At 35.2% G+C, this 12,368-nt stretch overlaps 1 protein-coding gene across 2 annotated transcripts in view; it reads left to right on the top strand.

The window, feature by feature from the left end:
* Kcnk2 (potassium two pore domain channel subfamily K member 2) overlaps positions 1-12,368 on the top strand; it is a 133,366-nt gene that overhangs the window by 66,724 nt on the left and 54,274 nt on the right. For both annotated transcript variants that reach the window (XM_027934782.3, XM_027934783.2), the window contains exon 4: positions 11,056-11,216. In XM_027934782.3, coding sequence (XP_027790583.1) covers positions 11,056-11,216 — 161 coding nt within the window. The remainder of the gene's footprint in view (positions 1-11,055; positions 11,217-12,368) is intronic.

Here is a 12,368-nt window from a genome sequence, read left to right as displayed (position 1 = left end):
TCCAGATGTGTTTGGATCTGTTTCTGAGCTTTGCTATACTTGATTGCTCTTCGTCTCCCTGTCCAAGATCCTGTTTAATTCCACATTCTATAAATCATAATGTATTTTAATAGCTAAAGTAGGTCTTGATATCATGTAGGACATGTCCTTCAACTTCATTCTTTTTTTTTTTCCTAGTATTTTTAATTTTTTACCTATTGTTGGTGTTTTACTTGTAGGATTTTTATAGAAGTTCATCAATGTCCACTGAAAACCCTTTCAAAATATTCATTGCAATTATATTTATACATGAATGTGGCAAACTTTTATAACTACATATCTTTTAATTTCTTCAGATCTTCTTTTTTGTCATTTTAAGGTTTTGTAATTTTATCCATAACATACTTATATGTTATTATATTTATTCTTAGAGATTTTTCTGGCTCTTGTTATTGGAATTTTTTGTTTTGAATTACAACTTATAAATTGGCTCTTTTGGGTATTATGAGAAGCTGCTTTAGAAAACACTCTAAGTCCGAATTCAAATCAAAGAGAGCTTTATTTACCTGGCCAGAGTCTGTCACCCACCTGTAGAGACTGAAGCTCTGTGAGAGAACAGCCATTTTCTGGCCCGTGTCTTGGGAACTTAAGGAAGAAAACCACAGCTCAAGGGCTTTTCTCAGAGTCATGCAAGCAAGCCAATCACAGACGCTAAAACAGTAGTTACCTGCGAGCCCTAAGCAGGACTGGAATTTTCCGTCAGCAAGCAATTTCCAGAAGCTAAAAAAGCAGTTGGCTTGCAACTCAGTTAACCACATTTTGGGTCCAAGCAGGTGTTACACAACCGTATCCTGAGTTTGAACAGGTGGTTAGTGGGGGTGAGAATCTACCAAGACCACCGTATCCTGGATTGAGTACATTTTGTGGGGTACAAAGTACAGAAAACAATATATTATAAGAAAACAGCTTTCATCTCATTTTCTCAGAAACAGTTCTTGTAACAGTTTTTTTTTTTTTTTAAATAGAAGGCATCAAAATGGAGTCTTAGGCCTGTGACAGTTCTTGCTTTATAATTGTTTTATCTCACTTATCAAAATCTTAAATCTCTAATCTATATTTTTTTACTAATTTATAACCTATAACTTACACTCTTATTGATTGTATTTATCAGTTCACACCACAACATGGGAGTGTAGAAATTGGGCTGTGAGAGGCAAGGATTCAGTCATTTTAGCTGAACAATGTTTAATTAACTTATTAAACATCCCCACCTTGTTACTCTTATTCTGTTAGTTCAGACTGCCCCATTTATTTAACTGTTGGTTGTATGCAACTGTCTTTCTTATTTGATTTCTTTGTGGACTTCGTGTTTATAGGCTTATGCTGAGAAGGAAGGCTTTTGTTCTGCTCTTTTTCATGCTCCTTTTTACTCCCCATTCCTCTGGTCCCTGCAGAATTTCCTGATCCAGTGTATTTATGTTGTCCTGGTGTGGAGTTATTTCAAGGCTATGTGAATCTGCTCTGTCAGTGCTTACATGCCTCACATTGAGAGTAATTGTGGTTGCTGAGCAGATGCAGCGTGTGACTAGGCCTAACTTAACAGTCAGTGGTGATACAGGTGGCAGAGATGAGACATGTGACATTACTAGACAATGCAAAAATCGTGTGCCATGATTGACAGCAGAAAAACATTTTATTCTCTACTTCCAAATTAACTTGCTTTTGCATTTCAGAGATCACAGTAAATAGGTGCCCCAAGTTTTGCTGTCCTAGCTTTTTAAAGTGGAGTGTTTTCATAGGAATGTTTCTTACACACACACCATCATCCTTGGTTGTTGATGTAACAAGTCTTTGCCCATTTGTTTGCCTTCATTAATGTGGCAAAATTTTATACCTATATATCTTTAAGTGTGGGTGACACATTTAGTAGATTTTATTGATAATTTGGAAATTTTTGGAATAGTGCTTTCTTCATCTTTTTGACCTCAGAATTGAACACAGTGATGGTATTCATTGAAAACTTTTTCATTGGGCAGAATTAAATTATACTGGTTGTGTTGGTGATATTTGATTTCTTCTTTTCTATGGAGAATTTGGTACTTTAGACATAGAATTTATCAGAGTTAAACAATAGTATACATTTTTTTCTTATCTAAAGCTTCTCATCATATAATTAGAGTAATTTAGTTCTCTCTTCTAACATTTTGGTTAGAATTACATAGGTGACTTTTAAAAAATGTGTTTAACTCTAGAAAGTTCTATGTGAATGCAATCTCAATTTATTGTTGCTTTTATCATTACTGTGTTGTTAATAAATATTAACTACTTCCAACACTTTGCAAAATGGCTAAGAAATTCAGGATTTTCATGAACTATTTAGTTCTACCTGACATTAGGCAGTTCATGAAAACTTCAGCCAACAAGTATAAACAGTTCAGCACAATTAAGTTCAGCAAGTCATACACAGAGAGTCAAAATGCTATTTTGACTTTGGGATAACCAAAACTGTTGCTTATTACAAATTAAACCTGACCTCTTTCAATGGAGATAAACTCCTTTGTAAATTTGACTATTTCACAGGCTTTCATTAAATATTTTGAGTACACATCACTAATAATATGTTGCAGGCTTATTGATTTATCATGATGGGTACTTGAAATTTTCTAGTAACTAGGTATATTTTTGATTACTGATTCAAGGTTTAAATAATTATAGTAAAAGGCTTAATTGGGAGAACATCTCAATCAAAAGTGCAGACATGGTGGATCTTGGCCACCTTTAGCACTGAAAATAAAATGAAAACTTAGCTCTCTGATCAAGAAGAGGCTTGGTAGGACCAGTAACATTGGCACTGGGATCCTTCTTCAATGGCTTTTATATAGTATTTATACTCTTCTTTTAAATGAGGTTATACGAAATCATTATTATATTTTTTGTGTTGTCATATTTATTGCTCACTTTCTTTGTGGTTCTGCCCTAGTAGTTACATTGTTAGAATTATTTTACTGTCTTTTCTTCATAGTATTTCATGTTCATATTTTAAAAATATTTGATGATTTAATCTACCTGATGTTTAGAGTATAATGTGAAATAAAGTCTAATTTATTTCTAAGTAACTTATTACTTACCCCATCACTATTTAGTGAGTAATCAACACCTTTGAAATTCATTTGAAGTATATTTATCAGATACTAATACTTGAGTCCTTTCCTATCTTTCTATTATTTCCAGTCATTAATTTGACACATAGTTTTAACTATTTAAACTATGGATAACAACTTTTTAATTTGGAAATAAACTTCAGCTCTCTCTAATTTTAAAATATTTATAGATTATTAACATTCTTCCAATTTTAGGATATATCATTAAGTTATAAAATTAAAAAAAAACCCTGTAATTTCCGTTTCAAAGATAGTTAATGTATTGATTATTTATGGAAAGATTTGTTTTTTAAATCAGTTCTTGTAGAGAAACATTGTATTGTTCTATAATTTTTCTTTTTCTTTACTTTCTAAAGTTTTGGGAGTTTGTATTTATCTGTAAATCAGTCAGTCAAGATATAGTTATTGTTTGTCAATTAAGCAATAGTTAAGCCCGTATTTAGGCAAGGTTCCAGAGTTATAATCATTTTATCTATCTATCATCTATTATCTATGTAATAATTTAGTCTCTATACTCGTGAGACTCATATTCAAATGGAGAAGATAGACAAAAGACAGATTGTGGAAATAATTATATAATCACAGCTATACACAGTGCTTGAAGAGGACTTTATTTATTTTTGGTACTAATAAATTCTAATCAGAAACATAGGCTATTTTGGAGTACTCAGAAAAGGGCACATACAGGCTTTTGGCCAATGATCTAATTATAGTGAACACAGTAGCTGAACATGGAAGGCCCCTACCTGAGATTAATGTGAATAGATGACAGCAATTCTGTATATCCCTGTCATTCAAATGTCAAAGGTTGACCTCTATGCACTAGGTTGGCTCCTTGACCTCTATGCACTAGGTTGGCTCCCGTTGGTCTCTCTGGCACAAACTACCTACAATTCCTGAAATTTGACTCTACTGTGTTTGATGATGTATTGGTAAACATTAGCTGAGGAAGGGAAGAAAAAAAGACCTGAGTTACAGTGCTTGCCAGTTTCTGTGGTGTGACTCTTTCCACTGTACCTAGTTTCAGTATGTTAATATGAAGTCAGCTAACTTGGAAAATTCCTGAAAATTTAACAGTTCCTTTCACACATGAACTCCAGCATACCATCAATGCCTCCTCGGATCCCTTCCGGTTCCTGTTCTCTCTGGGCGCTGGCCAAGCTAAGCCCACCTCCTGCAAGATTGTGTGCATCAGTCCGCCATCTTTTCTGTTTCCTCAAACCTTTTGGAAGATGGATTGACTGTCATTCTCTCCATTTTCCTGTTATGCACATGTTAGACCATAAACCAAAAACCTTGTTTTCTTCAAGGGAAACATTTTGAGTATAAGCATCTTAGTTTAGGACATAAACAAAACCAAACTTAATACAGTTTTTTTTTTTTTTCATTTTTATCTTCTTGCTACAGCAGTATTATTTTACCTTGTGGTCATGAAGGTATTGCTGACTGACCAGGGAATCCAGATAATCACAAATATTAGCAATTTAGAAGCTTAGTTTACTGTCCTGCTTTTAGTTAAAGGTTATCTTTCATCTGGAGCTCCTACAGCTATTCATGGTGGCTAGTCCTTCACCCAGGTCCATACTTACTGGTTAGAACTGGGGTAAATCTGTGGAGGGAAGAAAATAGGAGGCATCCTCCAGACTACCCCTGGATTTTGTCCCTCAGAAGGTCTAGACATGCCCTTTATGTCAGAAAACTACCAGGTCACTGTTTTTTTGTGTGTGTACACTGAGAAGTTGTATGAGCTCTGTGAGGCATGCCTCCTCTGAGGTACAGATTCAGCCTTGGAACTCAGCATAATGACAGGTAGAGAAATATTTTGAAAATGAAACAGGGAACATTAAGAGAAGGATTCTGTCAGGATTCCTCCTTTCTCTTCCCTTAGGTCACCCTTCTGTTGACTTGGTCATAAACACAATGGAAATGAAGTGCAGGTACACCACAGGAGACTTGTCTCCATTTAGTGATCCGAGAAGGGTAAACTGGCTTTTCTTACACCTAGAATTCTCTTTGGATGAGGGACCTAGAATTCTCTTCGGATTTCCTGAGGAAATCCTCTGTTGGCTTTTCTGAAGATGTTCTGTGGTAGCCTCTAGGCTAAATCTAAATCTGCGATTAATGATAACCTAGAGCTATCATTCCTTATGCCCTTTTAACTTGCATGGCAGCAAATCAAATTGAGTTCCCTCGACAGCTTGGCATGTATTACTAAAGAGTAAAGCCTTTTTGTAGTGATGCACCATTTAGGATAAAAAAATAAAATAGTAAAAGCCGTATCATTTATTTTTCTTCCCTGAAACTTCCTGAAAACTGGTTACTTCTTATGATTATGACTGTAAAGACATTTGTTTCCTCATTCAAAATAAGAGAATGGAATGGGATGAGATTCCCAAATGATTGCCCTACCCACCTCCCAGCGCTATTCATCTGGAGAAGGTAATGAAGGAGAGTGTTGGATCTTTTCAGGACTCTCAGAGGACCCATGTCCAAAGAGTACACATTGCTGACTTGGCGAGGCCTTTATCTTCTTGTACTTTGCTTACTGATGCTAGAACAGGGGATGGATTTGAAGTTGTCGAGTTCCACGCTGGCCCAGTGTACAGAAATAGTGCACAATCCCAAATAAATAAATTTAAAGATTCCATGGCTTTTCTTTCTGTAATCAAAATGACCTTATTCTTTAAATTATCTTGATACATGCTTTCTGAGGCTTCATCACACTTGCCTGGGATGGGTTCTTTGCTCACATTCCTCTGTTGTAGAGTGTTCCATGGCATTAGTAAGCAAGAGCAGACAGGAGACAGACAGATGAAATGCATAGATTTGTTATGACAGAGTCCACGGTCCTGCCAGATTTTCCTAGGGCTGGGATGCCAGCCATGGCAGGCTCTTTATCTTGACTCCAGGCTTCCTCCTCATCTTCAGAGCAAAGTAGATAATAAAAAGAATATCCAGGTTATCTGCATCCCACTGAGTTGTTAGTGGCTGGACAAGAACTTTACTTGTTCTTTCTCTGATTTCTTCTTTCTCATTAGGATTTCCTCAAATAGGTAGGGGATGCGTCTGGGCTTTTTTGTTCTACATAAAGTAAAAAATTACATTAATGTATTTTTTAAAAGAGTATCTCTGTTCTATACATAATGTACTTGGGGATGTTTTAAATGAGAATTATCTCACTATGCTATTTATTTCTCATTGCAATTTCTTTTTCTTAGCACTATTTGCATTCTGTTTATTCTTCATACTATAACTAGTGAGAAAAAATTGAAGGAACAGAATATTTGCATGTTCTCCAAGAATCTCCCTGTAAATGACTTATTAATTGCAAAGGGAAAGAATAGTAATTTCTCAGTGGAGAGACCTAGTAGACATACTTTAGCCAAGTACTCAAAGTTAATGTCACCATCAATAGGACAAACCATTGTTATGTGTTTCCAGATGCAATGTACTGAGAAAGATGTATTCCTGCCAAAAGTGTATGACTTGAATCTACTTGTGAGGAAGAATTGGGTAGATTCAAACTGAGGAACATTTTGTAAAATAACAGTCTCTATTCTTTGAAAAACATGAAAGGCTTTAAAAAATGAAAGAAGATTTAGGAACTATTCCAGGAGATTAAAGGAGAGTAAGGAGATATACTAGTCAACACAGTGTAAGATCTTGAATTGGATCCTGGAACAGGGAAAATGTGTTACTAAAGACATTAATAGAACTTCAGAATTTGAATGTGGATTGTAAATTAGATGATAATCTTGAATCTATGTTAACTCTACTGGGTTTGCTAATTGTACTGTAGATATTTAAGAGAATGGTTTAAGAAAAAGGAAATACACAGGAAAGAAAGTTGGAATGAAACGGCCTGATCTCCACAATTTACTCTGAAATGGTTCAGAAAAAAAAAATGTACTTATGCAGAGAGAGGGATAAGGCAAAGTTGGGGAATGTTAACATATAACAGAATTCTGTGGATAATCCCTGCAATTTTTCTGAGAGTTTATTTCAAAATTTAAAGAATAAGGTCATTTTTATTACAGAAAGAAAGGAAGAAGGAAAGAAAGGGATGGAAGAGAAAGAAACAGAGGAGGAGAAAAATAGAGAAAGAGAAAGAGGAAAAAAAGAAAAGGAAAAACAGGCTCCAAGAAAGAGATTTATTGGGGCTGGGGCTGGGGCTCAGTGGTAGCACATTTGCCTGGCATATGTGAGGCCCTGGGTTTGATTCTCAGTACCACGTATGAATAAATAAAATAAAGGTCTATCGACAACTACAAAAAATATTTTTAATAAAGGAGATTATTTGTATGTTCCTCCTCCCACTGGTCCATTGAAATGACCATTTTGTTGATAACCAATTTGTTGCTGATCCTTGGATGTTCCCCAATAGTTATCTTTTTGACTTTTAAGAAATATTTGAAAGCATTTACCATTCCTTCTTTTCATATTTGCTCTTTCTATAACTTTCCTGAAAACACACTTCATTTTCTAACCAGTCTCTTTAGAGGTTCTTCCTGCATTCTCTGCCTTTTAAATGTTGGTGGTTTCCTTCGAGTTCCACTCTACACTATCTCCTCAATCTACATATTTTTTCTGTGTGTCTCACCTACCCCATAATCTCTGTCTCCAGCTCAGCTCTCTGTTGGGTTTCAGACTCATATATACAATATGCACTGGATTTCTTTGGTTATTCCACTTGGCATATCAAAATCAACCTATTCCAAATCGTTATGTTCCTTGCTGTATTAGTCAGTGTGTAATGTTACCATAATGAAATACCTGACATAATTAACTAATAAGGAGAAAAAATTTTATTTTGGCTCCTAGTTTTGGAGATTCTGGTTCAAGATTGGGTGGACCCATTGCTCAGAGGGTGGGAAGTCACAAGGCCCTGGTGAGGAGTGTGTGGTAGAGCAAAATTGCTTACATCATGAGCCAGGGAGCCAAAGAGAGAGTGGAAGGGGTAGAGTCCCACAGTCTCCTTCAAGGAAGCCCTCCGTATCTCCTTGTTATCTCACACTAGGTCCCACACCTGAAAGGTTCCATCACCTCCTAGTGTTAATACCCTGGGCACCAAGTCTATAACACATAGGTTTGGGGGGACTCTTTCTCCTAATCACAGCACTTATCTTCCTTGATCTTGCCTTTGGTCTCCTCAAATCTGGTTATTTTTTAGTATACTAAAAATGGTACAGATGTCATGCTTCATCACACAGCCTCCGGTTGCCTTTCTTTCTATATCTGCTGCCACTCTCCCACTGCTTTCCATGAAACTGAAATGCTTTTAGTTTCCCAAAGATGCTAGATACTGTTTTTTTTTTTCCTCTTAAGATTTTTACATCTGTGGTTCTTCAGCCTTGTCATGAACCTTACTTCTTTCTGCCTTCTAGGTGACTTCTACTCAAGTTTCAGATGGTTGCTGTGGTTCATTCCTATGTGCAGCTTCTCATTCTCCTCAATCCATGTTCATCATGAGCATCCTGTAATTTCTGCAGTATGCGCTTATCACACATACATGTATCAGTCCCTGGCCTTTGTTCTTCACTGGGTAATAAACTCTAAGAGATTAAATCTGCCTGCTTCATGGTCCCATCCCTAAGGTTTAACATACTGCCTACAAAGTAGTAGATGATCAGTTAATGTTTTAAACACATGGATAAGCAATTATACACATGGTGAAAGCCAATATTAGAGAACCCTCTTATTTATGTACATTTGCCTACTGAATTATAAGGAAACCTAGAAAACAAACATCAGTCTAAAATTTTAGGCACAGAAAATGATTTTCTGGCTTCTGCCTACCTCTTATAGCCATTTACTATATTTTGGCTGCAGTTACTTAATATGAATTCACTTGTGCAGCTTCTACACATTACTTCTGTTCTTTGCTCCAAAGCATCTGAGTAGCTCTGATTCCTTTTCCATGTTTTCATCATTTAAATAGTTGAAATCAGTTAGTCAGCTTCCTCCTATTCCTAGTCTTTTCTTCAGCAAAATACCCTCAATCCATTCAACCATTATATGTAAAAAGTTGCCTTATGTTATTCATATGATTTTACCAATGTCTTCTATAAATAATGTCTCCCACAAGTGGACAGGATATATTTTGTAACTTAATGGAGAACAACCACCACCTCCCACTGGGGGAAAAAAAAAGAAATGGGTTTGTGGGCAGTCAACCTGTAAAGTAGTTAAAATTCTGTGGAACCGCTAATCTTAACTGTTAGAGAAGCTGTTTCCTGTCTACATCCAGGATAAAGCTGTGAATACAAGCTTTTCTAGGACAGTTATGTACAGACATCCCCAGAGTGGACCATTGGTCCTGAAACACAATAGAGCAGCTGTCAACTGGCAGCTGACATCAAGAATTGGGAGGTGCTGCTTTTGGAAGTCAGGGAAGTACACACTGAACAGGAGATAATCAGTCTCTTCTCCCTGACCAAGAAAACCACTTCAGCTGCCTGAACCAGAACCTTCTGTATGCCACCAAATGAACCACAGTTGTCACTGGGGCTGGAAAGTAAATTTCAGCTACAAATGTGAACCAATCTAGTGTTGTATTATGCTTTCAAGTGTAAAAATATGACTAGTAGTTCTTAACGGCTTAACTAAGACACCTACATAACAGAAATTTAGGACTTCACTCAAAGAATTGAGTTAATAGTAACAAAATACTACAAAACAACAAAAAAATGGAAGTAATTAGTGTTTTCATGACAGGCTCCTGGAAAAAGTCAAATTTCTCTTTCTTGTGATGCTGGGGATTGAACCCAGGACCTTGTGGGTATGAGGCAAGCACTCTACCAACTGAGCTACTTCCTCAGCCTCAAATCTCTTCATAAATAGGGATACTTAAAAATAAAATCCTTCCACAGACGAATTCATTAGCAATAAACACCAAACTGAAGGGGAAGAAGGGAAATATGGAAATGATATGGGCAGAAAAATGTATGGGTTAAAATGACCAAATATTAGCTCACCCGAGCCCCACATATATATGTTGTTATTCGACAAATAAAAATCCATACTGTTTTCAAATAAAAATGAAACAAATATGAACATTTACCATAATAAAACCACAAAGATAAATCTCAATAGATTCCAAAAAGTAAAAATCATACATTCCATCATCTCTGACTACAATATTCAAAAAACTAGAAAGTAACAACAAAAAGCCAATCTAAAATTTCTATCCCCTTTTTTGAGTAGGAGAAAACTAATAAATTTCCAGATGAATTTAATAGGAAGTGCAGTTAAGAGGATTATCTATCAAGAGAAGCATGCTAAGCACTAAAAGTGGGTGTTCTCTGCCCCAGGTATGTGTGTGGACAGTGTTTCTGTGATTATAGAAAAGTGAAGTTGAATTGCTTGAATCAAGCTGATATCCTTACGCAAAACTGGAAATTCTTCAAAATCTTCAGAACTTCAAAAAAATTTAGAAAGTTTTTAGTTATGGCTTTGTGGAGTGCACTTGAATAAAAGATTTAAAAAGTGCTACTCAGCTTTAATCTAAATAAATTAAGCATATTTGAATGCTTGTAAATGAGGGCAATGTGCTCTTCTCAGTGTGTTCTCAATGACAATGAAAACCTTAGAGTCAGCGGGACTGTCAGTGCTTGTGAGAGGGAGGCAAACTGGGTGAAAATGAGGACTTCATTGCATGTGTTAGCACCTCAGTTTTCATCATCTTATCAAAGTTCAATTGCAACATTAGCTCTACATTGGATTTTATTGAAATATTTGCTTAAAACAGAGTATTGCATATTAATTATGTTAACATTTATATCATGCAAAAAGATTCTTAACTTTAAAATTAATAAATGGTATGTTATACGATTTGAGTATTTCTGTTTCATCAGTCTTGAAGTCATATGTTTTAAATGATTCATTTATAAACAACTGAATATTTTCCTCTTTTAAGGATTTGGAAACATCTCACCACGCACAGAAGGCGGAAAAATATTCTGTATCATCTATGCCTTACTGGGAATTCCCCTCTTTGGGTTTCTGTTGGCTGGAGTTGGAGATCAGCTAGGGACCATATTTGGAAAAGGAATTGCCAAAGTGGAAGATACATTTATTGTGAGTACCATAGATTTTAAGCTACATATATTTATTATTTCATTTTTTAAAAAATATTATACCTTTTCTGCCACCTCAGGTAGAGAGAAAAACTTAATTATTAGAGTTTCCATACTAGATTATATGTGTCTCTCTTAGCATATAACTCACTGTATTTTAATCAAATTAACACTTATTTGAGTGAATCAATTATTATATGAGAAATACCCAAAAGTACACACAGGGAAGTACAAAGTAGTAATCCAACAATTCTAGGTTCAAATTCCAGATGTACTGTCTCCTACCTATATTCTTTTAAATGATGTATTTTCCCCTCACACTTCCATTTTCTTTTCAGTTTAATAATATGAGTAAAAGTACCATAAGACAATACTCTCAGGATTGGCAGCAGGATAAATTAAACCTTAACGTTGGTAGTAAATGACTGATAATAATTTGTTATTTAAACATTTGCCTTAGTATCTTTGTGTACTCTTTAGTACTTTGTGTACTCTAAATTTATATAGCCACTTTGGGAAGGGTGTAATAATAAGCAGTTACAGAAAAAAAGTGATCATGTCACTTAATTAAGTAATGCCATTAATAAAAATTTATCTAAGGAATTCAGTAGAACCAAAGGTAGTACACATGAAAATGCTCATGGTTGCATGATATTCAGTAGAAAAAAATTAATAAGACAAAATTCTTTTATCAATGTTGTAAGAAAAAAATAATAATATACCTATGATTGTAAGTTTTTTTTTCTTTTTTTTGCGGTGCTGGGACTTGAACCCCAGCCTTGCACATGCTAAGGTAAGCACTCTACCACTGAGCCACACCCCCAGCCTATAAGCTTATGTTCTTGAATCAAATTATAGAGGACTATGATAAAGAATGGGATTGCAAATTACCTACTGGTAGTAACAAATACATTTTAATTATTATTCAGTAATGTTTTACCTTTACACAAAAGTTCAACAAAATAATTACATGTAACTCTTTTGGTGAAATAAAACCTTTAATTATTAGTCTTCACTTTAAATGACTAGTCCAAATGTAGCTTTAGTTATGTTTCAGAATTAAGATCAAAGTTAGCTCGAATATTCTTACTATTAGAGTAGAATAAGACAGGTATTATATAGGTATTCAAAACCTCCTGTATTTATATTAATC

This window comes from Marmota flaviventris, chromosome 12 (genome assembly GCF_047511675.1).
Source record: "Marmota flaviventris isolate mMarFla1 chromosome 12, mMarFla1.hap1, whole genome shotgun sequence".
In the NCBI taxonomy this organism is placed as follows: Eukaryota; Metazoa; Chordata; class Mammalia; order Rodentia; family Sciuridae; genus Marmota; species Marmota flaviventris.
The sequence above is the reverse complement of the archived record's forward strand: the minus strand, read 5'-3'. Positions and strand labels throughout refer to the sequence as shown.